At 42.6% G+C, this 27901-nt stretch overlaps 1 protein-coding gene across 2 annotated transcripts in view; it reads right to left on the bottom strand.

Moving 5' to 3' along the window:
* The window catches only part of ANTXR2 (ANTXR cell adhesion molecule 2), a 111116-nt gene extending 86689 nt beyond the window's left edge, over positions 1-24427 (bottom strand). The window contains exons 1-7 of one of the 2 annotated variants that reach the window (XM_032186531.1): positions 24349-24427; positions 23729-23800; positions 20672-20743; positions 15230-15311; positions 14138-14242; positions 13974-14042; positions 12996-13076 (exon numbers count right to left, since the gene is read on the bottom strand). In XM_032186531.1, the coding sequence (XP_032042422.1) occupies positions 12996-13076; positions 13974-14042; positions 14138-14242; positions 15230-15311; positions 20672-20736 (402 nt within the window). In that variant the 5' untranslated portion in view covers positions 20737-20743; positions 23729-23800; positions 24349-24427. Of the gene's footprint in view, positions 1-12995; positions 13077-13973; positions 14043-14137; positions 14243-15229; positions 15312-20671; positions 20744-23728; positions 23801-24348 lie in introns of those variants that run through there. The other variant, XM_032186532.1, reaches the window with a different exon arrangement.
* Positions 24428-27901: the final 3474 nt, after the last annotated feature.

Here is a 27901-nt window from a genome sequence, read left to right as displayed (position 1 = left end):
ACTGTATCAAAATCACAGCTGTAGGCTTGTCATTTTAATGCTCGTTAGGAACCATGTGTGGCTGCTGGAAAAAGAGGGCAATGGTGCTGCTCTTTAGGGTGGTGACTCTCCTGTACTTAAGGAAAATGAGACATGAAATTCAGGCCACAGATGTCCCCTTGTTCAACAACAACAAAAAACAGACTGCTGAGAAAACCTTATTCTGTAGCTCCTCCACACGCAGTGTTTGTTGTGTAACTGCCATATTGCAGCAGCTAAGCATCTGACTAAAAGTTACGCTGTGCTTTCTATGAACAGTTATTACAAAAGCTACCTCCACAGCTAGCAGCATGAATGCAGCCTATGCTCAGTGCAGCAAACACCACCCTGAACAACTTCTGAGGGTTAGCTGAAGGCAAAAGAGCCTTAGAGGCTTTTAGTGAGATCACATCTTATGGCCATTAAGTGAATGGATCCTGTACAGGTTCCATAGCATTTCTCAGTAATGCAAGTTAATCATTTCAGAATGCTTCCAAGAGCTGAATTTATCAGAATAAAGGCTTGTGAACTATCCAATGGGCACTCAAAAGCAAATTCATCCTTGATACAAACTCATGAATGTACACTGGGATTCAATTTGGTTAAAAAAAAAAAAGCTTCCTCTTCTGAAAGGGTCACTTGTAGATCAGCTGCTGGTCTGCTCGGTTCTGAGCACTAGTTATCACATTCCTAAACTGCACGTGGAACTGTAGGTGCATGGATGTTCATTTGAATACAGTAGGATGTGATCCTGCCTAAAGATAAGTCCATGGCTGGATCAATGCTTTGATGTCCCATGCAGAACATGAGATTCAGCTTCCTTCCACAACAGTTCAGTACTATCTGGCAGCTGCTAGAGGCTCTGTCCTTTAGAGGACCTTCTATGTACTCCACTGTCCTTATCACACCGTGTTTACTGGCTCACTTACAGCTAATGGCACAGCAATGGTACAACACTGCAAGCGTTTAGCTCCTGAACCAGATAACTGGCATTTAGGTTTTCATCTGAAGTTCTACATTGTCTGATTTGTCACCTATCTCCACCCCTCGAGCTATTTTGGAGGTTTACAGCCACAGTTTTGTGTTCAAGGAAAGTTCAGTCTGTTTCAGGTACAAATTAGCATGTATGTAAATGTCTCAAAACAGCTGTAGAAATCCCTGCCATTTTACCAGCTTCTCAAGGTGGGACTGCTTTTCACCTCATCAATTTCCATCCAAGCAACCTGTCTGTTAATCAGTACTTAAAAGCCCCATCAATCCACACAGGTGGCCAGGATTTCTATGTGTTTCCCACTAGAAGATTCCTGAAGGCCGATATAAACTGCAATGCCTCCTTTATAAGTAAGTGGTTTAGCATTTGATTCAATTAGAAATGTTTTACAGAAATGGTGTCAGTTTCTGACCTGCAGGTGTCTGAATTAAAAAGAGAATCGTGTTTTGTTAGAATTATTTAAGCTGCAGAAACAATACAGCTACGCAGATAATTACATTAGCATAGAAAAGGCACGTGTCCTTGCAATAAATTAGAAAAAGACAACCAAATAACTGGATGAAGTAAGTCTCATCGCTGCTTATATGCTTTGCAGACCACCTCTGTTTATAAATTTTGTCTTGTCACAGGTCTTGCCCCTGCTTTATGCAAACATTTATTCCCATAGAAAGCCTGCCTCCTGCATCTTCCACTACCTCTTTAACTCGTCACACACTGGAACCAGGTCTGCTTTGACTCACTTTTCACCCTTGCTGCTGCCTCTAAAAGTTCTGGGAATTTGAACTGTACAGCTCCTGCAGCTCTGCAAGTATTTTGCCTACCATATCCTCGGAACATACTGCGGAACAGAGCCATACCATGCGGTACAGTGCTACGCGCGGGCTAAAACAACGACTTTCCCTTCCAGCACTTTAATGAATTTCACGTTCCAAGAAATTGTGAAAACAATGCACTAGTAACAAGCCATGAGCAACCCAACTGTACATCGACAATTAACAAAATATGCTAAGTGTCAATTCATTTCACAGCATCATTCGATTTTGCTTAGCCCCAGCATGCAGTTCAAAAGTTTTTGGCAGCAAACAGCACCATAAATCATAACTCTCATGGCATCTGTTCCTCCCCAGAACCGTAGATGGAGTTCAGGATTTGGGGTAGGTCATCAGCACAGCTGGAGTCTTTACTGAACCATCACATCGATTTTCAAATGTAGAAACCAGAAAATGATATACGGATGTGTAAAGTATCTGCTTCCTGGTTCAAAGATGAGTGTAGGCACGAAGTGCTGGAGGAAGAGTTTTTTGATAATTTTGATCACACGTGGCAGATGAATCATTTTGAACAAAGGATTTCCAGAGACGGTTCCATGAACTCTACGTACAGTAGTAAAACAAATGCATCTAACTTGCTTCTCCAGAACCTAGTTCTGAACAGGAAAAATGTTTACCTTTTAAGAACAATCTCATTTGCTATACTTGCATTTGACAAGCCACGAGAAAAATATGCTGACAGTGCAAGATAATCACTTTCACAGTCAGCGTGCAAAAATATATTTGCAGCAGTATGAGCTCCTGCTCGTTGCACTCTGAGCCTGCAGCCTGGAGCACTGCCTGTTGATATTCTGCCAGCCAGTCATGTGTACGCTCGCTGCAAGATGTGTGCTGTACAATTCAGAAACATGGCAAAAGAGTGCTAAAAAAGCTTTGAATGCTAGTTTACCAGCAAACTCCAAATACTGGCTTTTCTGTAGATTTACACCCCTTTACTTTCCTTTCTTTCTGACAGAGAGTTCATCATTTTCTTTAACAATGCCATAAACACAACATAGTGAGCAAACTAATTGTGAGGAAAGCAGAATTAGGTCCACAGCAAACTACAAATAGAACTAAAACTGAAGAAGCCACGTGCACAGTTTGACACCAAGATAATTGTGCCTTTCCTCATACAACGTACCAAGTACATCTCTCAGTTATATATGACACCTACATCAGGAAGAGCTGCACCTCCTTCACTTCCCCCTTTGACCAAGATGCAGTGGTACACATATGGTACTAGTCAGCCACCCGCAACCCTGTAATTGTTGCTGCAGAACATTGCTAATTATTTTAAATGTACTGAAAGGGGAGGGATAGATGAGGAAAGAAGATGCTACACACGACAGCTAACTTGCAAACAGCATCTGTGAGGGGCCCTGACAGCAAAATAGCGCTTAAAAGTAACTTTAGCATGACTAGTCTCAATTGGATCCATGCATCCAGGCCAAGCTTTCTGATTGTCAGCTGCAACACTCAAGTTGTGTTGGCTGTTTGCTGATTACAGACTGCCCCTACCTTTTGTCTCCCACTAATTGCTAATCAGGGAGTGCTGTACACCTGTACAGCTAGCTGGTGCTTGGAGAGCAGCTACATAGGTGGTAGGCAAAGTTGCTGGAGTGCAAAGGTTGTTAAGAGGCAGACACCAGTTTTTGTAGCAGCATACATAAAAGAGGTGTAGAAAGACTGGGTTAGTGCTGCATGAAACTGACTGAGGCTGTGGAACAAAGCACCCGAGTTAGTTCCTTCTTGGGTAAGTTAATAGCTTCTTGAGCTTTATCCCAGCTTGGAGCTGTAAAAAAAGCTTAGAAGAATTTGTAATGAAAACAGTGTTGTACTATTGTTTGGTTTAGTCATTTCCAGCTAGGTTGGGCGAAGGGCCTGCCTGGCCAGACGGAGTCAAGAAGAACCAATTGTAGTAGAGGTCACAGAAGTGGTCGGTTTAATTCCTAATATGACTTTGCTTTGTTTTTTCTGATTGGTTGCATAAGGACTAGGCTTAACCTGTGTTTCCATGTGTTTTTATTTTTACATGAGTCATTTAAAAGTTCTATCGGAAACTATTTTTTTTTTCTTCCTATAACTGTAAACTTTTTTTCCACTATTGCTGAGGCAGTGAAAATAAAGTGAAAGTTAGACAGGAGGTGTTTCAGTGGAGCAGTGGGCTAACTTGCTATTTTTCTTCTAGAGAGTGAAATGCTGACTGTTCATAGAGCAGTCATTTTCCTACTGAGCTGAGTGTTGCGGTATGCAGAAGTGAACATGTGAAATCAGGGTGATAAGAACTTAGGTCTTATGCATTTGGGTATTGCTAAAGATTTCTCTCTCTCACAAGTTGTTGGTTTCTTCAGTTGAGTAAGAGTTTTCCCCCCTTTATACTGTGGTACAGCTATGCTTTAAGGTTAAAGGCCTGAAGTAGATCACAAGACCAAATGAAAATAAGTATAGCCTTTGATTTCACCAATTACACCTGAGTAGCTTTAATTGCATTTAGAATATGTGAGTCAGAAACACTCTCCTTAGTCTTTTTAACCAGACTACTCTCTAGACAGGCTGATTTCGCCATGCAGCAACTAATGGTTGAACTTCTGGAAGTAAACTGCATGTTTCCGAAGTTTAATCTTGAAGTGTTTCAGATAATGTTACAACGTCTGTGTCTTCATCCCTGGAAGTCTTCAAAAGACGTTTAGATGTAGAGCTTAGGGAAATGGTTTAGTGGGGACTGTTAGCGTTAGGTCAGAGGTTGGACTCGATGATCTTGAGGTCTCTTCCAACCTAGAAAATTCTGTGATTCTGTGTGTGATTCATGATCTCAATTTTTTTTAAAAAGAGGAAAAGGGGACACGTGGGATCCTTATGCAAAGGGAAATTCCGTACCAAATCTACGGGATGTTATTGCATCACGTATCATTACGATGTTAAAGCAAGCTACATCTTTCCCTGCACATAACCACATCCCTGTGCAAATTCCTGAGGAAAGCCACGAGGCGCTAGATGGAAGGCAATCTAGTCAACATCACTTGAAACGAAGCAAATGCTTTCATAGGAAACACCGTTTTGATGCTTCTTGCCAATAAGCGATGGCAAAGCAACTGCAGCAGTGCTGTACGCAATGGGGACCTACTTCTGTCTGCTGCCAAACATCTGTGCTCTTAGCTGGGACTCGCTGCCAATTTCAGCCTACTTCCTGACGGTGCTCGGCACTGCTGCACACAAAGTCCAACAGGAAAGGACGTGGGGGAAGGGTTGCTATCCTGTCCCCCACTGAAATGAAAAAAAAAATCCCTGAGACATATGGTCTTGCATAAAATAACCATCGGAGAGAGCAGCCTGGTGCGGTGTCAGGTTAGTGAGAATATTCTAATTATACGATGTCTAAGCAGTGCCTCATTTGCAGTCACTGAGTAAACCAAATGTAGATGACAAAACTGCAGGTCGGAAGAGATGCGTATTTTAACAGCATCAGAACCTTTACCCCCAGATTACTAAAAACAACCCCAAGCCCATTACTTATCAAGTAATGTAAATAAGAATTGAGACAAACTGTTATTTTCCATAACAGGAAAGAAGTTGTTTAGGCTCTTTAAAAAAAAAAAAAAATCTGTCTCAGAAACTTATTGCTAAGGAAACACTAGATTTCAGTTGGAGTTGTGCTTCATTTTCAGCAAGTTTTACAGCACCCCTTATGTAACAGAACTGATAGCCATGCAGGAGAGCTGACAAGTCTCATCCGAATCACAAGGCATGCTTGTGCTCGTGAAAAGCGGAGCCGTGTCAGTTAGGTTGCTGGCTTCTCCAGCTCTCTGTTCACCAGGAGAACATTATAGGGTTGGTAATATGTCAGAGCATGTCAAATTAAGGGCTGCACAGCAGTGAAGGGTAGAGCAGAAAGCGTTCAATTCCAGGCCATTGAGTCCCTTTAACAACTACATGCAGTAATTCCCCAAACTATCTACTCAGTCTCAATCACATGGAAAACATAGCACAACGTTAGCTCTCAAGCTTGCACCGAGTGCAGCTTGAATATTAGACCATCCAAGTGGATTAAAGAGGATGACTGATTTAATCAGAGTAATTCTTTTAATGATAACTTGTTGCATTTCTCCTCCCCCCATCTCCTTAAACATTTAATAGTTGGCTTCCTGGATTCCCGGTGCATAAACTGAGCATATTTTCTTCCTACAGGAAATGATCCAATTACGTCGATGTATAATTGATAATGAGCTGTTTAAGCTGATGTTGCTCTTGAAAGGTCTTCACGGCACGAAGTCCCTTTGCCGGCCCTTTTCCCCTCATGCATAGCTCAGGGGTGTAATGTAAGGAGAAAGCCGGGAGGGGAGTGTTTGGTGTGTTCCAAGCACGGTAAACAAGAGAGGAATTTCAGCTCTAGTCAGCTGAGCCAGCTTGGAGCAAAAGTATTGACTACTTCAAAATAATTTAGTTCCTTATTACTATTTGATAACCAAATTGCTTGCAGTTTTAGCCAGTGAGAGAGGAGCAGTTCAGACAGAAATGGCTCAGTAAATGCTGGTATTACTAGCTCTGTTTAAGAACTGAGGACCAGTAGTAACTCAGGACCACGCCAGCACAGAGCAAGGAAGTCCTACTGGTAGCATATCTAGAGCAGAAGGTTTCAGAGGCTGATGAAGCGAGGCTGGAGCATGTTTCTGTAAACTAATTGCAATAGGGTTTACAAACCTAATGGCTTAAAATCATTCTTAAGGTGAAAGAGTTGATGCCTACTCTCAGTGTAGTTGGCTGCCCCTTCTTAGACTTTTGCTCTCTTCTCTCCACTGGCGCCAGCTCACTCAGGCTTAACCCCCACAGTGCCTCTGTCTCCCTATTGATTTTAGGATTGGCTGTGAGGTGTGCAGGAACAGGCTGGCTTCTCACAAAATCTCATCAAAAGCCTGCGTGATCCCTTTCACTGCTGAAATGTTGAGGTACAAGTGCAGTAACAACACCTGTCACGTCACTTGAGATCTTGAATGCCAAGTCAGGTGTTCAGAGTTGTTGTCTGCCACTGCTGCATGCCCATTATATAGGGGCCCACTTGGGCCCTACTAGCCTACCTGTGCACAGTCTGTACAACCTAATGGCAGGAATGCATTGTCATGCAGAGATGGGCACAGGAACCATCCAACTGACACAAATTCCCCAGGTATTCAGTAACTATTATTCACTATTCCAGAGGGCTTTTACTGTCTGTTCTTTACAATCAGAGCAGCCTTCCCTCTATTATCAACAAGACTTTTACTGGAAAGAATTTTTACAATTAGGCAGTAAGATTTTTATAGCGCTGCCTTCTCATACCACTTGAGCAGGAGTCTGCCACTGGGTATGTTAAGAATAAGTTTATTTTAAAGGACGCTGAATACATTATGGCCTTTGTTCACTTTTTGTGTTCCTAGTATGCTCTTTTTATGGTTCAAAGTAACCCTGCTTTGGTGTTGGAGTTGACATCCCAAAGACACTGAGATTTCTTCTCTCCCAGGAGAGGTAGGTATATGAGTAACCTGAGGAATCTTCACTGCATGGGGTAAGATGCCAGGCTGCAAGTGGTGCTACTAATTTCAGTGCCAGCATTTCCACAAAAAACATTCGGTATAAGCACTACTGATAGATGTATTACTCTGTTCTTCCAAGAATCTTTCCTTCCTGTTGTCCTGTCTCTTCATCCATCAGTTACACAGCTAACTGACCTTCTTCCTATTTCTGTCAATATCCTTCCAGCGAAGGAATTTATAGAGCTGAAGGCAGTAGGCAAGGTACAGCTGTAGGTGGGTTGTCCAGACAACAAATACCTTGCTCCATGGTGTCTCCCCACACCTATGCCCAAGTCCAAGACCTAACGAGTCTCTCATTTGGTTGAAATACTAACTGCAAATTTCCAATTGTTTTTTTCATAAAGTTACAACTTTGTGTTAAGGACTAGATTTTTTTTTATTTCCCATAATAGGCTTTGCCAACTTAGAATCAATTTAGCTTCAAATGTGCAGTAAAAATTCTTCTACCTAATGCAACTGCTCAGCTTATATACCTTGATTTTTTTTTTTTTCCCTACTGTGTTAAAGGGTGGTTGTACCTAAAATGCCCAATTCAAAACTAAGCACCTGCAAAAAGAGATGAACACTTGTATTTCTAATTCCTTTCAGGTAGAATTCTCAATAAATTTTTGTAACAATGCAAGGTAAAACAATTCTAGACAGAAATGTTTTGTAAACTACTTCCTCTCAAGTTCTCCATCTGTCAAGATTCTGTAGTCTTACTAACAAGTTCTTAGGGATTTCTGAAGTACAAAATATATTTTAACTTCCAGCATTAAGTGCTGCCAACTCACTTTAATACAAAAATGTTTTGAAGTCTACTTCTAACTGCCACATACTGTAATAATGTTACTGAAGCAAGCTCCATTAATTTATCTTCTTACAGGCCTTGTCCAGTTCTGCCTGCAGAGACAACCAGACAACTTTCACAAATCGGTAGGACTTGTGTTTGCGTAAGGGGAAGAGGAAGCAGAGATCGCTATCTCTTCTTGCTTTTCAGAATGTGGCACATAAAAGCAATTCTGACTTGCCTAGCTGCGTGAACCACAAGCACAGAAACATGTCATGAAAACAGACAAAATATGAAAATACTGCAGGAACAATTGGAAATCAAATGTCATGCTGATTGACAGTGGAGGTCTATGGGGATATTATAGGCAGGCAGGAACTTCAGCCTGATTTAAAAAATAAATAAATTAAAAACAATGGGGTAACAATCTTCCAAAGGCAAGCCTGCCAGCAGGTGTAACATGCACAACAGAAGCAGGGAAGGCTGACTGTACTACATACTGCCCCTATATTCAAATACGCAGCCAAATACAGATGGGTTAGGGCAGAGAAGTAGACAGGGTGCTAGAAAACACGTGGAGCTTTCCAGCAAGGGAGTAGAGACCTTATTGTCCACTGTAAAGCTCCATGTGTTTGATTCAAATGGCAGCAGCATCCTGGCTCCCAGATCCTTAATTTAATCACTTTTTCTCACTGTTCCTATACCTTTCATTTCATAAATGATGAAATAGTTCAAATAAGTGTTCATAACTGCAAAATTTCCTGCTTCTGTGAACAAAGGCATCTTTTGCTCGTGTCCTTGACGGAGTCCAATACTGTTCCTGCATTACAGAGAAGTTAACCTGATGCCCAGTATGTTTCACAAATTCTTCTAGGCTGCTAGCCCCACAGTCCCCAGTCACCTTGCGGAAACTGATCCTTCAGAGAAATTTGGAGTGTCTGAGCTATTTAATAAGGACAAAGTCTCCACAGTGTTTCTCTCAATAAAGGTTCTGGTTCAGGACTATATGTGGCGAGATGCAACTGAGGCACCCTTGAGTTAGCTTACTTACAGACTGGGTCCTGACCCTGCTAATCTTCCTTCTCCCAAAGCTGCTCAGAACCCGTGTGCCTGATAGCTGTAAAGACAAGTGCATTCTCACCAGCCTCCCTCAAAGCCATTTAAGAAGGTGGTAGTTTGATTATGACAGACCGACTCAGTCCTAACAATGAAATTGGTAACTTCCTAAATGGTTCTTCAAATATAAATTAAACAACGACAACAAAAAAAGTTTAACCTCAATAATATAGGGGAGGAGACGGGGAAAAAGAACAGTTTTATTGTCTTACATAGTACTGAACTGTCACACGCTGATATAAATTGTACAGTCTGAAACCCTTTCAGTTCACACTGCTATGGGTTGCTCATGAGGCCATACTCCATGTAATTATCAGCCAAACTACATCAGTAAACTGTTCCTGATAGCATAATAACTTGCCTTCAGCGTTTTTCTTTTAAGCTCTAGACTTCTACTCAGATTTATTTGCTCTGACAATGCTGTTCAGTTACTACTTGATAAAGTTAGATACTAGCAATTCCAGAAGAGCTGGAAACTTCAAAAAACAGACTTAAAGAAGTCTGTGAGGAGTTTCTGTTTGTCAGTATTACTTGGAAGAAACACAACACAATGTGGAGGTGCTAAAATCCTTGAAATTTCACTGGCCTTTTTTATCAGAAGTAAGAAAGTCAAAACACAATACAAGCTTTCAAGATTTGAGCTAAATGCTCAAAATTCTCTAAATGCAAATCTCCAACTGTCTTAAGCATTAATCCATGGTAATCATTAAACGTATTTTGTGCATCTCTCCAAAGAAAATAAATTGTAATAAATTCTTAGACTGTAAGCAACTGCAGAAGCAAAGCAGGTTGTAGTAGATCCTGTAAGATAAAGCTTGTCACTTTTTTCTACCAGCAAATGAACTGTTCAACATTCTGTCAATTTACCAGAAGTATAAAATCAGAGCAGCCAAAAAATTTGCAGCTGAGAGTCCAGTAAAGACAAATGTAGTAGAAGCTCCTCCTACAATTCCTACTGAATGTTTTTTTTGTTGTAGTTTTGCTCGAGGGTTTTAATTGCTGGGTCACTGCTATTTCTGTAAGCAGTACTTTTTTTAACAAGAAATGTTCAATAATGTTAACAGAGGTTTCAGAACTGCACCTTTGATGCTGCACTTCGAGCAATACTTCTGCATGTTTGTGACTTGGGTATTTCCTCTTTATCTCTTTTGAAATTATACTTCCCTTTTATGACAGCGTGTCTCTTTCAGCCTGCGTTCTTTAGCTAACTTGCAAATTGAAATGGATTTATAATTGTGAATAATAAGGAAAACTGTGACTATTTCATATTTGATTAGATCTTGCTTATCGATTTTATAATGCAATGAGAATGAATTGTCACAATCAGTCAAAACCCTTTCAATGGAAACTGAATTATAACTACAGCATACTAAACAATCATGGCAATGCAGCCAACATGTGCATTAAAAAAACGGGGAAGAAAAACTATAGATACTTCCCTCCACGCACTGTGGTAAAAACAAAGATGCTGGCAATGTATCATACTCCAGCTGCTTCCAGCAAATACACTTAAAGTGCTTTACTAGAGAAGAGAAAAGGAGAGAGTCTTAAATGTCATGACAGGAAAATGAAACTCCAGTTAGATTCTGTGCTTTTCAGGAAGCTGGAAACAATATTCAAGCCCCTAAAAGCTCTCAGAAGGTATCACAGTGCTAACGCTTTTTGTGTGATCGCTTATCCAAACAAATGAGACTGATGAAACAAAGACTGAAGCAAGGTGGTACATTTCCTATTGGAGAAGTTTTCTCATGCTCCTTTGTTACAGCACTCACAACAATTACAACATTTTCCATAGGCCCAGAAAGCCACAACATAGTCTTTCTAAGGACAGAAATAAGCAGCAAGCTGAATGTTGAAGCATCTGTTACAGCTACAATCTGCTTAACAACCCTAAAAAATTCCAGAGTTAAGTCAGAGTGTAAAGAGCAGGCTATGTTTAAGCTATAGAACAACTTCCTTTAAGTTTGCTGTTTCTGCACAGTCCCTGTCCTAAACTATTCCTTTAAAAACAAGGTGCTGCAACTAGGTGCATCTTTTCTTGCTCTGCAGCCATGATATGCATTCATCTGCTATTTTTACACTTGAGATTTTCATGAGTGTCAGAAGAAGGTGGACTGAGACTTGTGCAAAAGCTATCTGCCAAGCTGACTCTGTCCACAAAGAAATGGCAGTGCTTGAAAGCTCCTGGGAGGAATGAGACAAATAGTCTGAGCCTGCCCAGAACCACACTGATGAAAAATAAGGGAAAATGAGACAGCGTGCAGGATATGTCAACTTTCTGTATATTTTAATTATAGAATTCTCAAGCTGAGCTCTTCAGAAACTTCAAGAGACTGTACTCCCTTTGCCTTCTCAAAGAGCAAGAAGAGTGGAGAAATCCAACTCATTGAAGGGTCCAACCTGCAGGTCAGTGACTCTTGTTTGAAAGGACAGTCCAAATGCAGATGTCTTCTTCCTTTACCTAGTTTACCTTGACATATGCATTTTGAAATTTAGTACCATTGGAAATTTATTTGCTTAATGAATTGGGACTAAATATTTTGCTCTTATCTATAAGTCTTTCTCTGGTGGCTTCAAACGTTGCATTGGTTTGCACTAGCAGAAAAACTGATTTGTGTAAGTATTTAAAATGGCATAGATTGAGATTTAAAAAAAGGAGTACCACATGGGGTGTATATCATTTCAGGAAAATAAATGTCACTGCATGAAAAGGTTGATTATCTCTCTTTAGAATGTGCAAGGAAGCTTCTCAAATTACATTTATTTTAAGCAATGAGAAGGAAAAGAAGTTGTTTCATGATGCCGTTAACTTCCACAAAAAAAACACACTATTCAAGGGAAGTGATAAATTCATGACTGCATAATATCCTGTATGTGAGTAGTATCCTTCATTTATTTAAAATAGAAAAAAAAAGATGGAAAAGGAAATGAATTATAACTCTCAGAAAAAGGATTTCATTATTGGTTTTGACTTGACAGTAAGCTTTTTTCCTCTTTTGCTGCTTATGTGCAGCTGCAGCACGCTTAACCCTGCGTAAGGCACGCGACCTTTAGTTAAAGTACAAGGCAAACAAATTATGTCCTTTCAACCTAAGGTGTCTGCTTTAAATGCAGCTACAATACTGTCCAGCCCCTGACCACAAACAAAACATTCCTTTTGCTTTGATTCTTGCTTGCAAATCACAGTAAGAAGTTGAAGAGCCCCATCTCACTGATGCGAGTTGCTCATGGCATGTTGGGGGGGGGGGGGGGGGGGGGGGGGGGGGAGGAACTGAGAGTCTTGTTATTTACAAGAAAAACAAGCAATTAATGTCAAGGCTAACATATACATGTATATTTAGAATGCTTCTCAGTATACCAAGATTTGTGCACTATGTATTTGTCACTCATTCTGAATAACTTTAACCAGTTGTTCTCAACTCTGTTGGAGTAAAAGTCTCAATTTGTTTTAGATTAAGCCTGTAGCAGCCATTCCTCAATGCATCCTCCTCAAACCCACTGTACTTTATAGACCTGGGAGCTATCAAACTCTATACAAGGTCTGAGCATGAAAAATTGCAGGAGCAGCAGGCAATGTTTATTTACACAACTGCTTCTCTGTGTGTAGAGCACAATATATTGGTATTACACATTTAGGAACCAATTCTTCCTGGAAGAGCAAGTGGAAGTGGAGAGTATGCTATTATCTTGAGGAAATGTTCAACTTATTGCCTGATACTCACAGAATTGATGATCCCCTTAAGTGCTTGGAATCCTCCAGTGACAGGGAAGACTTGCTCTTTTGTGTCAGCAATTTTTTCAAGCTTTGGAGAGAAAACACATGGAAACACATGAATCACTTGGCAAATGAAGCTCTTTAAATGATTTTTCAGCCTTAAAATAAAAAAAAAGATGTACAAAAAAACACACCTTTCATAACTCTGAAAAGAGAAGGAAAAATTTGGGTTCCCTCTCCAGTGAAGAAGCTACCCATGTTTTTTCTAAGTGGGAGGATCTGTGAGAACCTACAGCAGATAACAATATGGTGTAGTAGCTATCCATCATGTCAAACAACGACAGTAAAAAAAGCTTTTAGGGCCTGTATTTCGGCAGTAATTCTGCATCTCTTTCCAAAGTTATGTTCTTTCTTCACTCTGCCTTACATTAAAAAGCCTTTCTACATGCCTTTATTATAGTAAAGCATCTCTTGTACACTGCTCCCTTTAAGTCAAGTTCATGCTACGGAAGTAGCTCCAGGGATGATTAGGACAGTTTTGCCAGAGAATGGCAGATCTGGAAGAACTTTTAGTTGGTGAAAGATATCGATCCTTTTTTCTTTTTTTTTTTTTTGAAAAATTTCTTTTCTTTATCCTTTTCATAAGGTTGTTATATATTCTGCTTAAAGCTTGTCCATAGCAATGCAGTTAATGCCAACTGTAGCCTGATCTGGTTAGTGTCTTAATGGAAGGTTTTACCTATGTCCCTTGCTGTAGGCAGATATGAGGTAGCAAGGGTATTTCTGGCAGTTTTTCCTGCACCAGAAGTGCCACCCAAACGTTCTGTTCATGCCTGTATATGCATTTGAGTGTCTGCTTCCTGAGCCAGAGAAAATATTGTCCTGCCTAATGTAAGTAAAATTTATTTATATATTATTTAACATGAAACACGTAAAACCCTGTAACAAGGTACGGCCTACTAATCTAAAATAGTAATGTTCTTACCTGTTGTTGCACAAAATCCAGGACGCCAACGCAGTAAACTCTAGCCCCCAGACTTCTGGATATCTTTGCCTGCCAGGGAATAGAAGAGAGGATTAAGTATTTTTTCATTCAAAAGGCAATGCAAGCTCTTCAGAATACAACATGCATTTTCACCTAGTGCTCACCTCCTTCTCTGCATACAAGGGAATCTGGCCATCTAGCTTGCCATCTGTCAATGCAATGATGATACTAGAAAACTTTGCTCCATGCTGCTTAATCTGATCATTGGCCTAAAAAAAAAAAAAATGAAAATTATATCTGAACATTTAACCAAGATGTCTCTTCTAAGCTAACATGGCATTTGAAACAACATGCTGCTTTATCTTCAAACCCATCTCTTCCGACGATCCTCTGCCTTCCTTTCACGTGTTACTAACAAGGAAATAATTTGTCACTACATTACAGTTAGTAGTGAGTGCATCTCTGAAGTGATAGTCAGTAACTGATCAGTTTTTGAAAAAACTTGATTCCTTCAGGACGGATGCTTTGAGTTTTGAAGCTCACATTTCTTTAAATCCACCATAAGGTTTTCTCTGCTACCCGCAGCTTTTAAATGTCAGTCAGTAGGTTCCAAGATATAAGAAGAGTGGCTTACCATTACCATTTTTTAAACAGCAACAAACTTCTGTTTGCCTAGCTTTTCAGCCCACAGATCATAATTACAATCTTGGCTCTATAGGCATAAAGGAAGAAAGTAAGTTTCTATCCATAACCATGAAAGCTTAGTTCCTCACTTTACTTCTTACCAGCACGGTTTGAGGCTTTCAGCAAAATGACCAAGTGTACTTTCACTGTTTATCTCAAGAAAAAATAAGTAGTTCAAAAAAATGCTAGTTGTTTCTGAAATTCTGATCTGTGCTGTTAATTGTCAATGAGCACCTTCTTTAGAAGGCCCTGCTATATGTGCAGCCTGACAAAGCTGTGTGTGAGTATTTACCATGTAACTGTGTCAGCTGTTTGATCCAGAACAAAGAAACACTCTCTGCTGTGAAGGATCAAACCAAAGAAATTGCATATGGCAAATTCCTGCAATGGCCGGTCTGCCTCCTGCATGGGATCTGCTTAGTGTCCGGGCAGTCCCAGGACCACAAGAGAGCCAGAAATATTTGAGTGTAACTCACCAGAATATAAAATCAATCCATTTATGTTACAGATTGTGTTACCCAAAGGGTGAGAACAGAGATGGTTTTAATTGCAAGAGGGTGAGTACAACCTACCCGTTTTAATCCTTCATGTATGTATGTGTCCCCTGCTGGTTTCACCTCCTCCAAATCCTTAAGACCTTGCTTGATTTTCCCTCTGAAAACAAAAAGGTTAAGGATTTCAGCATTGATTTACAGTGGGAAAAGATGTTACTTTATTGATGGAAAAAATTAGCATTTGTTGTAAACGAAGCCTGAAATTAAAATCTGTAAAACACGGCATTTAGCTATGTGTGGAGGCAGATCTTATATTCACAACGGAAGCAGCACTGTGCTAACAGTTAGTTTAAACCTAAATAACAGAATATGCCTCAGTGAGTCAAAGAGCTGGATTTGGGTAAAATGTTTCAGAGTAAATACCACAAAAAAAAAGTGACCAAGCCTCAGCATTAAAATGGCCCACCAGAAATTTTGTTTTATTAAGTTTACTTTGTTCAATTAAACTGACTTCACTTCTGATCATGCTGCAATTAGAAAAGGAAATCCCTTAAAATAGCAGTTATATTTCTAGTTAAATAAATCATCCTGGTCAGTCTGTGGCTATTTAATAGGGTAGGAGAGAACTGCAATAATTAAGTTCTTCTGCCTTAAAAAATTAGTATTGATAGGCAAAAGCAGCATTTGTGGGACACCTCTTTTATCTAAGGAAAGGGAGTAGCAGTAAGGATAGTGTTAAAGATTTTTTCCAACTAAATCTGGAAGTTCTTAATTCTTAAAGTTCCACTCAACCCATGGAAAGTTACCCTGGGGGGGGAGAAAACAAACAAACAAGCAAGCAAAAAACAGCTAAGTAAAGACATGACATGTGGGGCAGAGCATATAGAATAAATATAGGTAACAATGAGGAAATAAGCAGGGGTGAGGAGACGGAGGGAAAATACATTGCAGGATGCATGAAAGCTTTCCTTAAGGCAAGCAAAATGAGAAAGAATGCATATGCCGGTCTGCCTGAATGCCACCCACTAGGCATTTGTTCCGCTGATGGGGTTCCTCTATGTTTAGAAGCTCTGTTCCAAAGTACAATCCCTAGCTGCAATAAGCTCCCAATCACAGGATCAACTGATACAATTAAAAAATAAAAATAAAAAATGTCACATTGAATGTATGGAGAAGAACAAGTTATGTAAGATAATACAATCTGTTTGATCCAAATATTTTATATTCAGCATCTATAGAAACAACTTGAAACTGATTATGTATGAACGCAGATTATAAACCACATACTTAGTGCTTGCCAGGATGAGTGGCAGCACATCACAGGCGTTAGCATTCTGCTGCCAAGAAACAAGCAGCAACTCAAGTCCCAGTTTTCTGAAACAGATTTCATTTTGCAAAAATAGCTTTTGTACAATCAGTTCAGTTTTATTTATCTAAAATGTCTTGTGACCCAGCCACACAGAAATCTCTGGTGTTTCCAGGCCTCTGCCTACAAGGGGTTCCAGGAAAATCTTTGGCAGCAGCAGCTTTTTTAGCTGCAACTTAATCAGTCACCATCCCTTTTTGGGGCACGTGTTACCAGATCAGCCCAGCCAGACACAGGGAAGCTCCACCCCTGCTTTGGGAGGGTCAGGTAGGAGCAAGCCCTGCTCTGACTGTCACAAGGCGAATGCACGACTTACAGCCCAAGCAGACCGCCCCCTAACAAGCATCAAAACAGATCAGCCGAGTCACACCAAAACTCACATCCAGAAGGTTTGGAGGGAGGGCACAGGAGCTCATCTCTGCCTGAACCCCTGCAGTAACAGGACCCTCTACTCAGCCAGCTGTAGTACTTGGAAGCCCTCTTTCTTGCTCTGCAGTGCTCTCAGAATTCTCTTCTCCCTAGTTTCGGTAATGAGTTGCTGTAGCCACAAAACTCTGCGGAGAAGGTCTGGTTTTATATGAAGCTCATCTGTACTGAAATAACAGAACCATGACCTCAGCCTGGGTGTCTGGACACCACTGCACTACAATTCAATAATGGTAATAAAGGCTGGATTGCCTTTGGCTTCGTGGTTTAAGTCAGACAAGGGAGGGAGGTGGAAAAGGCAAAACAAAATCAGCAACTTGCAGCCTGTCTGTGTTTGGGCTGAACAATCACAATTTTAATATCTCTTCCCCATTTGGCATATGTGCTGCATCACACCTCTGTCTTTTAGAAAAGGCACGTTTAATTTGTTTTACATACCCTGTCTGTTCTCTCTTATAAACTTTGCAGCTACTTCAGATAATGCTTCTAGTAGCAGGCAGGCAAATGCAACCATGGCTATAAGCACTTTGTCATTTTGATCCAAGGGTTCTTTTGGATTCTCTTGTGAACTTGTGTGAGCAGGGGCTGTGGGGAAGAGCCCAGCCCAGCCCAGCTGAAATCAGGAGAGGTGCCGGGCTGAGCCATACCCTTTGGGGACCTCTGCTGTGCTCTGTCTCGGCAAGCAGGACCTTATGCCAGCATTACACACTCCAGCTGGAGAGGCTTTGTTTGCTGTGTGGGAGGCTGTGCCAACTCCTCTGGGAGGCACGTGGGCCTGTCTACAAACACCGCTCCCTGCCTGGGCCAAAGTCTACAGCAAACTCGTCTCCTACCTTCCGTGCCCCAAGACAGGGTGCTGCAGAACTACATTTAGAAGTTAAACCAGACCATTTAGTAAAGAGCGATTACAATGCAGCCCAGCTTTGCAAACAAATAAATCAATTTAACGTAAATTAAAATGTAGCAACCTTCCTTTATCTGAGCATGATCCAGAATTCAGATTTACTTAAATACTGGAGAGCTAGATACAACAATAATAATCATTATGCTTCAAATTGTAGGACTCCTGCATGTGCTTTGAATAGAAAACAGACAGGCACCAAAGGGCAGCAAAGGAATGAACTACATCAGGCTGTGGACAAGCATGGTAGGGTGCAGCTGGTAATGCATCAGGTACTTAAGGGTCCAATTTTTCCACTTTCAGGAACATAATCTTTCTTTATATCCCACAGAATCAGCACAGCTAGTTCTGGCTATGGATACCAACCACGTGCTGCAGAATCGGGCTTACAGAAACCTGAAATTCTGCTGGCCAGCATACAGCTGGCTAGAAGAGAATGCAGAAGACATCAACCTTTGCCAGTGTAACTGCTTTTCTGAGCAGCTTTCTTTTTTAAAAGTGGTAGCATAGCTGAGCCCCGAATGTGAATGCACAAATCTGTTTATCGGTCTGTATACAGTTTGCAGACAAACTTCACTGGGGAACGAGCATCTCTACAACAGTAGTTTCCATTTGGGTGTTACTTTTATTCCAAGTATTTGTCACAGCATTGTGTGTACTGTGGTTATCAGTGACTTCTCTTTGCACAGTTGTTTACATAGTCCCAAAAATATTTGGCAATGCAGGGGCGTTAGCACTGTGGTGTGGGTTTCTTTATATCCACATCTTTATTATATAGGAAAAAGCAACAATCACTTTGTGCAAACAATTAGAATGCTTTGGTTTTTTAAACAAAAAAGACCTCCCTACTTTGAACTAACTGCTGGGAATGAGTTGTGGTTTCACAAATTGCTAATTGGTGAATTAGCAAGTGAGTGTGGGGAAAAACATCCTGGCAAAGCTAAAATGCACGTAAACTAACAAGGCTGGAACATCCCATAATCACGAACACCCATCCCTGATACCGCGCTGTACTTAGCCTGCTCACCTCCTGTTCAGAACAATGGGAGTTAAAATTGTAAGTCATTTTTAACCATTGACTACTTCAATATTGAAAGTAACAGCTGTTCCAGCTCTATCTATCCGTTCTTATTCATGTAGATAGGGTCAGGTCACAGTTACTGTTGTCTCCCCTCCACCTTCCTTTTAGTTCCTCCTAAACATGCTCAAAACAATTGGCAAACCTTGTATTTAAGAAAAGTCCTTCAGAGGAATCCACAAGAGAGTAAATGGGTTCTTTCTATGCTTTAAACTAGATTTCCAAGAAACACTTGATTCTTTCCACAGCCTGAAGCGTGCCATAAGCACGCAACGATAAAAAAGGCACTTGTGCTCATGTGGCACAATTCCAGAGCTCTGTCCAAGTGCTCTGTGTGGTATCAATGCTGACTCTGAGTTTGATAAGGAATAGAGTACTAACAGGGATTGAGAGCCTATTGAAATCGAGAGAAAGGGTCTCATTGACTTGAGCAGTCCTTGGAACAGGCTTAAATGTCCTCTTCTGAACCCTCTCAAGCCATCTGGAAAAATGGTTTATAACCTTGTCTCTCCTTGCAGAGAGCAGCTCCAGCATCCAAGTGCAGGCTGGGGCGTGAGCACTTAGCTGTTCTCAAGTCAGACCACTTTTTGAAGTGCTTGAACAGGTAGGGGCTTGGAACTGTGTCCTCAGACAGTCTACTTCTAGAATGTCAGCCTCCTTTACTATAGGGCGAGACATTTGTCTGTTGCCAAGGTCAGTTCTCTTCAGTGTTGTACTTGCTATTATGTATCCTTTACTAAAAAAAAAAAAAACAAAACTGAGTGAAAAGGACACATCATGTTTTGTATCAATTCCACTAAAGGAAACAGAAAGGAAGGACTACCTCACTTCCACCCTGCCACAGTTCATTAATATGATTTGTAAATGATTTATCCAAATGTTCCAAATCCAAAAAGTTGTTCATAGTGCTTGGCTTCTGGACAGAAGGGAGACAGTAAGGGTGTGTTGTTTTGACAGGGCTGAAAGGATTTCTGAAGGACCCAGGTGATTTGAGGGTACTGCAACTGTCCTCTGCTGAAAGAAGGGATTCCCCAATATAGTTCCCAGTTCCTGTGGTTTCGGTAGTTAATTTTGCAACAATCTCTCCTCTACCTGATTTTTTTGCTGCTGTTTCCCCAACACCTATCCCTGACCTGTCGTAGCTGCTAATCATCACTTCTTGAAATCAGAGTGAGTAGCCTTGCATTCCATTGCCCCTAAAAACATCAACAGAAGGGAAGATGTCAGGTACCTCAAGACACGTCCATGGTGTCACAAAGATCTCTCATCTTTCAAGTGGCACAAACTTTACCATCTAAAACTGTTTTTGAAGTCATCATTAGAACATAGACAATATGAGATAATGGGAAACATTAATTTACTATTGTGTGCTTTACCTGGACATAAACATTGGAAACTTTTATCTAAAGAGCTTGCTTTATAAAAGTACATGCAAAAGTAATTTCTCCTGTTGTGTCAAGGAAGGTGCAGAGTCATGCAAGAGATGAAAAACCATCAACTCATAGTTGGTGTGCAAAGCAGCAGCAGAATTCACATCAAGAATTTTTCTCATCCCTCTCCTTTTCCCTTTTACCAGGCTTTCCATTGAGATGTTCACAAAATTAAATCCATCTCTACACCGAGGCCACGTGACTGACCACCACTTAAAGGTATCGGTTATTGTTCAGTATCTGTGACTGTTCCTCTGATTTAATAAGAGCTCTTGGTGGGGAGAGGGAGATGGGAATTAAAAAAAAGCAGTGCACTAACCTGTCTCCAGTTAATGGCATAATGACTTGTGCCTGGGAGGAAAACACGATAAAGGATAATCTCATCTTGGGGCTTTTAAAAGGGGAAAGAAAAGAAAAAAACAACAGTTTAGACAAATGAAATGTACACATGCACATCATTCCATTCATGTACTCATTTATTACTAATGTCTTTATCCTCTAACTTCCAAAGAACACACTTTTGAACTAGAAAACAAGAACAAGAAAGGAACTGAAGGGTTTCTGCCCATTTCACTTCCTTTTCCAGGCATGCATTGAGAATGAAGTAGCAGAATTAGAATTATTTTTCTCTTCCTCCTGACTGAACTCCAAATCAACACATGCTGAACTTAAGAGTTAAGAACTCGTGTGACCCAACTGAATGTGAAATTCATGGATTGTTTACCAAACAATCTACAATCTACATACAATTTGATTATCTACCAAAGTATAAAAGATGTTTTCATCATCACTCGCTGGTGTAAAAATAAGTTAGGGCTATGCGCTTACAGTGCACCCTTGCTCCAGGGCAGTAAACATGGACACATGCACAAGTTAGTTACCCCTTCTTAAAGTTTGATCTCAGTACAAAGTATATTTCCAACTATGCTTTTAGGTCATAAAATCACCAGAATTAAAGCAGCAGCACTGTCTGGCTTTTTCAGCTCTAGTCAAGTGGCATGACAAACTCTTTCAGAATTAGGATGTTTGTCTCTGACATAGAGTTGTGCCACTTGTGATCGACATCTGTAAAATCATCCAGGGAAATGTCATTGTACAAAGCAATCCTGTATGAAATTACTTTTTAATAAGGAATTATATCTTTTATTATTATTATTATTTTTGAGAACCCCACTTGTCTCTTAGTAAGACTAAGAGAAGTTAACTCCAACTGTCAGTGGAAAAATGCATCTCTTAAGAACTGATGTTCTGGAAGGCCAAGACAGTAACTTCCCTAAGGTAAGTATTAACATCCATCCTACCTGCCTTGAATTTATATTCATGACAAGATATTTGGTAAATTTTATAATTCATGATATATGTGTATCAGCACTGATTTATTGGGTTAATATTAGTAAAAGACAACACTTGTAGAGATAAATGACTATGCATTTTCAGTTATTTTGTGTCAGTGATGCAACTTAAAATTATTGACATCACGGAAATAAAAGTTCTGGGAAAACCTTTGGCCACTCACAACTTGGATTTAAGATCCAGTCTTGTAGGCTATTGAGGTACTGGATATTAAAAAAAAATATCTGAGATGCTCTAAATGTAATTGTAATCTAAGTTGTGGGTTTATCAGTTGTCTTAGTTGCCACAAGCAGCTGCCAAACAAACAGCTGAAATCCCCACCTCTGCATTAGATCACTATCTATCTAGCCCAAGCAATGCCAGACTTCCCTCTTTGAGATGCAACCCTCTACAAGTAGAAACGTCAAAGTTACTACTTAACTAACTTGAACTGTCCTCTAACTAACCATGAATCTGTCCTCTTTGCAAGACACCCCATTTCTGTTTTGTGTTCCCAGCACTTGGACCCCAGGATGATGGAGGAGGGCAGCAACAGAGCTACTACTGAAACATGTATGCAACAGATGAGCCAAACTGGTGAGCAGATGCACACAGGTCACACAGCTGTGAAATAATTCTTCAGATGAAAACTTTAGGTGCGGACTGAAGCAACTTGCTACCAAATGGTTCCCTGTGGTTCTGCCCACACTTTTTCAATTTAAGAAAGAGCAGGGTTGACTCTGTACCCTGTTTAAAAGTGTACTGAGGCCTGAAGGGGGCACAAAGGCCCTATCAGTTCTCAGAGGGCACAGTATGAACTGCTCAGGCTCCCACAGGAGCTAACCGATGGTTGGTCCTTCTGTGAAGGCTTAGTGCCACATAAGGTTGAGTGTGCAGATGCTCTGAGGTTAGGTTGTCTGTCTCTGCACTGTTGTTAACACTCCTTTGATGTGTAAGATCAGCTAAATAACTTACCAACTAAATTATTTTAGATAATGCAGCCAGACCACTACACAACAACTGTTGCAGAGGGCATTCTAATTTGGCTGCAAAAGATGGTGAATGGAAGGATTTACACCAGACAAGCACCACTCTTTTAGTGGGGACAGATGTATTTTTCAGTGGTTGTTGAAAAAGAAGTGGTGCTACAGTGTCCCCAGGCTCTCTTCTTTTTCTTATAAACTTTACAAAATAACTTTCAAAGGCTCATGTGAGCCATTTGCTTAACATAAGACTTGCTTTACAGATGATGGATGTAGGCACTGTATTAAATTATACAAGCCTATTTGTATCTCTTTATTATTAGCAAGCCAAGATTATAAGTGCTTGCTGAATTTCTTTTTCCAGAGCAAAAACTGCCACATCTGTCTCCGTATTTTTGGAGGTTTTCTTTGTTTCACTTTTTTTTTTTTTTAAAGCAGGATGCTACAACCCAGTCACCCTCAGCTGTTTGTACAGTTAGCCAGTGTTTACAACAGCCATTTCTGCAGCACCACTACTTGCCAGACAGTACTGCGAGCCAGTTAAACATAAAGTTGATTACATGTACGTATGACACATACACTGTTACCAAGGCACAAACTTCCTGTGTATTTTTCTGAGCTTGAAAGATGCTTCCCCATTTTTCACCTGTGCCACACATTTACATGCACACACAGAGGTGTAATCAGATTGCTATCTTCATCTAGATCTCTAAAAGCAGTATACATGAAATGCTGTATGAGAAGTATCTCCCTGTGGTTCAGGCAAAAATATGTATGAGAAGTATTTCCCTGTGGTTCAGGGAAAAATAAGAGCAGAAAAAGAGGTATTCACCCCTCAAAGTACTTTGAGAGACTTAAGTGTTTAAAGATGCTTACTATCGCCTTTTTACTGAGTTCCAAACATGAGAAAATTAAGGGAAAGTTTCCAAGATTTTCTCGCAATCAGGGCATTAGAAGCCAAACTCTTAACATGTTTGTGAGAGGGATCTACCGAGCTTACGAAAACGTGGGCTTTCTCAAGCTATCCCAGAACGAGAGACAGTGCAGGGAACAAAACGCACCTCACAAATCTTTCCGTCAGTTGATGCACAAAATCAAATATCTCGTGCCAGTTCTGCGCTACGCTCCCAGACCTGGAAAGAAAAGCAGAAGCGTGTGAGTCGTAGGCCTGAGTTACGGAAAGAGGGGGGAGGAAAGGGGCATTTCCAGCGACACCCAGCCCCCCGGGACTGTTTGCTCCCCTCAGGACCCCCCTGGAGGTTCCCGGGAGCGGTTTTGGGGCCGTTTCCCGGCGGGGCAGCGAGCAGCAGCCGAGCCCGGCCGCCGCAAACTTCCCCGCCACAAACCCCACCGCCGGCAGCTGCGGCGGGGGAGGGGCGGCAGCTGCCCGAAAAACGGCCGCCGCCGGCACTTTTTTTTTTACTCGGAAAACGCCTTTTTACCTCACAAAAACAAAAATAATAATAAAATAATAAATAATAATAATAAACCAAACACGACGGTGGCGCGCGGCGACCGTTAGCCCGGCGCGGCGGCGGCGGCTGAGCGCGGCGTGGGGACCGTTAGCCCGCTGAGGCGAGCCCCGCGCGCTGACCGTTAGCCCCCTGTGGGTGACCGTTAGCCCGCTGAGGCGACCGCTAGCCCCGCTCGCCGCCCCCTCAGCCCCCCGCGCAGCCCTTACTTGTCCAGCACGAAGTACAGGTCGAAGGCGCCGTGGCACGACGGCTGCTCCGGGGCCGGGGAGGCGGCGGCGGGCGGGAGCAGCAGCAGCAGCAGCGACAGCAGCAGCGGCGGCGGCAGCGAGAGCCCCGCCATGGGGCCTCGGGGCGGCGGCGAGGGGACGCGGGGGCCCGGCGCGGCCGTGCTGCCGCTCAGCGGGCGCGGGCGCTGCTCGAGTGGCCGCCCCTCGCCCGCCGCCGCCGCTGCTCGCCCGGCCCGGCCCGGCCCGGCCCTTCCCCGCCCGTCAGCGGCGGGGGCCGGGGCCGGGCGGGCTCGGCCCGCCTCCCTCACCGCCCCCCCCGCTCCCCGGCCCCGTTGGCCGCCCGCAGCCCCGAGCAGGGCGACCCGGCTCCGCCGCAGGCGCCTCCCCGCCCGGCTCGGCCGGGCCGTGCCCTCCCCTCAGGCGCTGCCCTGCCGGCTCTCTGAGGCAAGTTTGAGAGCCGAGCGAGGCGCTTGCCACACGCCACGGGGCTCGCATTCCCCTCGGGCGGTGCAAACTCAGAAGCGAGGCGCAGCCGGGGCTCCCCGGGCCCCCCGGCAGCCCCCTGAAGGCCGGGACGCCGAGCTCAGCCCGTGCGAGCCTGCCGCCCTCCGAGGAGGCTGAGCCGCCGGCCTCCTCGCGTTGTGTCTTTTTAAACTATTGTTCTTATTTTTAGATCACTGCTTCCCTTTGTAAGCACTTTGCCAGCTCAAAGACCGCTCAAGTTCTTTTCCTCCCCCCCAAAATCCACCAAAAGCTGTTCCAAGTCGTGTTACATCCATGCGCGTTAACCATTTTCTCCTTTCAGGAACCGGCTCCGACAGACCCAAACTGTTGCTCTGGGACTGCGCACGTGGTAACCACCAAACTGCACCGCTTCACAATAGACTCTGCCGTGCTAAATATAGAGCAGGCATTTGGTCTGAAGCATAAGCTGGATCCTTCGCAGCGAACATGAGGCACTGTGGAAAGCGTCACTTCATGCTGCAAGAATATTATCTTTTCAGAGTTTGCCATCTGGGGCCTCAGGTTTTCGCAGGAAGTTCAAATATGCTTTATAATCTTAAAATATTATCTGAAGGCTAAAAAGATGCGTGAGTTTTCGCTGATGAAAAATTCTAGCCACGAGCTGCATAGACCAAAATTATCTCCCCAGTTAAAAATAAATGTCTAGCCTCTAGTTCTTTGTTTCCTGCATGGAGTTTTCGCCGCAAGCACTATGTGACGAGTGATTGACAGGATTTCAAATAAAGTTGTTTTTTCTTTTGTTCACCATTTTGTTTTAACAGCATCTGATCCAAGCGGCTTTAATTTCCAGTGGGCTGCTTTCACAGCTACGATGCAGGGAAGCTGAAGGTGTGGGGCTCTCCAGCGCCAGAGACTTCAGGAGAACTCACGAGACTTCAGGCTTAGGGCTAGGCAGGGCATTCTTCCTCACCATGCATTAAGCTATGTTTTTCTAGCCAAGTAATACATCCCAGAGCTCTCAAATTTACCAAAAATGTGTCTTCTACCACGATATCAGCCATGGGAGCAATGAATCAGTAAGGCTGTCCAACTGTGGCAAGATAAAACATGGGTCAGAGGTGCCCAATGCCTTACAAGAAAATACAAGTTTCCTTCAGAATTGGACAGTCTCCTGAAACAAATGGCTTGCGGTGGAACTGGCCACAGGGTGAGCAGTTTACCAAGACAAAAATCCCCCAGAAATTACCTTTTTCTGCCCCATCCTCTGCCAAATGAATTATTCAGGAATCAATATGGGTTTGTGACTGGCAGTAAGCTGTCACGTCATTGTGGCTTTTATTAAATTAATGTTTTATGGGGTTGCAGGAGGCCTGGTACGCAGGGAACACAGATGGGACCGGGGGGAATTAGCCTCTTCAGACGTGTAAGAGGGGTGCTGCAGCCGAGTGCTGCTGGCCTGTGTTTCAGGGCTGCTGGGAGCACACCCGAGCGTGACTGTGACCTCGAGCTGTGTCCCTATTAGAGAAGCACATCGTACTGCAAGCTTCTGTGACAGAACCTCTGCTTTACTGCGGGTATGGCTGGCACACAGCTTGGGAGAATCCAGCTGGCTTGCTGGGTGAGAAAAACTTGCGGTGTGGTGGACTGGTATTTGTTATCCTCATGGAGCCTCCATCTCTGAGTCGACATCTTTCTTGTTCATGCGTGACAAAACACAAGAAGAATCCCGTGTCAGTCACGGCAGCGATAAGCTGGCAAAGTTGATATCTCTAACATCCATCTTCTCCTTGTCACTTCTAACAAACAGGTTTCCCACGCTGAATTGATTGTTGGAACGACAGGACGCCGCACAGAATTCTAAAGTCTTTTCTTGCTAAATTGGATCGCAACACAGTTCCACTACTGTGAGATCAAACAAGTATTTTCTGTTTCCCTGCTGCAGACGTAGGAACAACCTTGGTCTTTAAATGAGTATGATTCCCTACAGAAAGAGTGATGTGAGGAGTGCAGAGACTGGTAGGGGACACAAGCCAGCAGAGGGCCCGAACTAACCAAAAAGGTGTTTCATGCCAAACAGCGTTACACTCAGCAATAAAAAGGGAAAAGAGAGGAGTTAGGGACGCTGACCGTCCTTTGCTTGGGAACTGGCTGGGCATCCCTCTACCCTTGGGAGGTGGTGAGTGGTTGCATTTGCATCACTTGTCTTTGTTTTCTTTTTCTCTTCTTCTACATTTCCCTCACAAATTTAATCTGAGCCCATGTTTTCTCACGTTTGCCCTTCCTCTCTTGTTCCTCCATCCCCTTAGGGGGGAAGGAAACGAGCAGTGATTTGGTGTGGCTGCCTACTGGGGCTAATCCACAAGAGGAAGTCAGAATGGCAGGATTGAACAGAGCCTGAGAAAAAAGTGTGTGAACTACAGAAATTACATGCACCTAGAATCCAGTCCCACCCTGTACTGCACTGGAGCAGCTTTGTGACCAGAACCTTCATCTGCGTGAGCACAACCACTTTATTGATGTTTTTTAAGTGAGACAGTGACCTAACAAGGATTGTGTGCCTCTCACAGGCCTCGCAGGTGAATCAGGCACGTGGCCTGCTCCAAAAGGGACCTGAAGCCTCTTCCCTCTGCAAGAGGAACTGGGAAAGCTGCAGTCAGAGGTGGCTTGATGGAGATCTTCCTCATGGGCACGGTGCTCTGCCCTGACACGGCCGTGTCAGAATGCCATCTCCGTGCCAATCGGAACACAAACCTGAGCCCTGGTGTGAGGTAAGCTGGAAATTTCACCAAAGTCTGTGGACCAACACTAATTGATATCAACCGAAGATCTGGCTCATGAAGTTCTCATGTTTCTGAGCTAGCAAGGCTAAAGGGTGAGTAAGCTGCATTTTACAGTTCCCGTGAATGTTCAAAACACAGAAGATTAAGGGCTGAGCCGCCTGTGCTTTGCCAAAGACTCAGCAAAAGCAAAGGCTGCAAATCCGCTACTTTTAAGAAAGGCCGAGCAGCGCTGGCCTCTCCCTCTCTCTGCGGATGCCTCGAATCCAGCACGGCGTGGTGAGGGTCAC

This window comes from Aythya fuligula, chromosome 4, assembly GCF_009819795.1.
Source record: "Aythya fuligula isolate bAytFul2 chromosome 4, bAytFul2.pri, whole genome shotgun sequence".
Taxonomy (NCBI): Eukaryota; Metazoa; Chordata; class Aves; order Anseriformes; family Anatidae; genus Aythya; species Aythya fuligula.
Note: the sequence above shows the minus strand (reverse complement) of the source record. Positions and strands in the feature narration are given on the sequence as shown.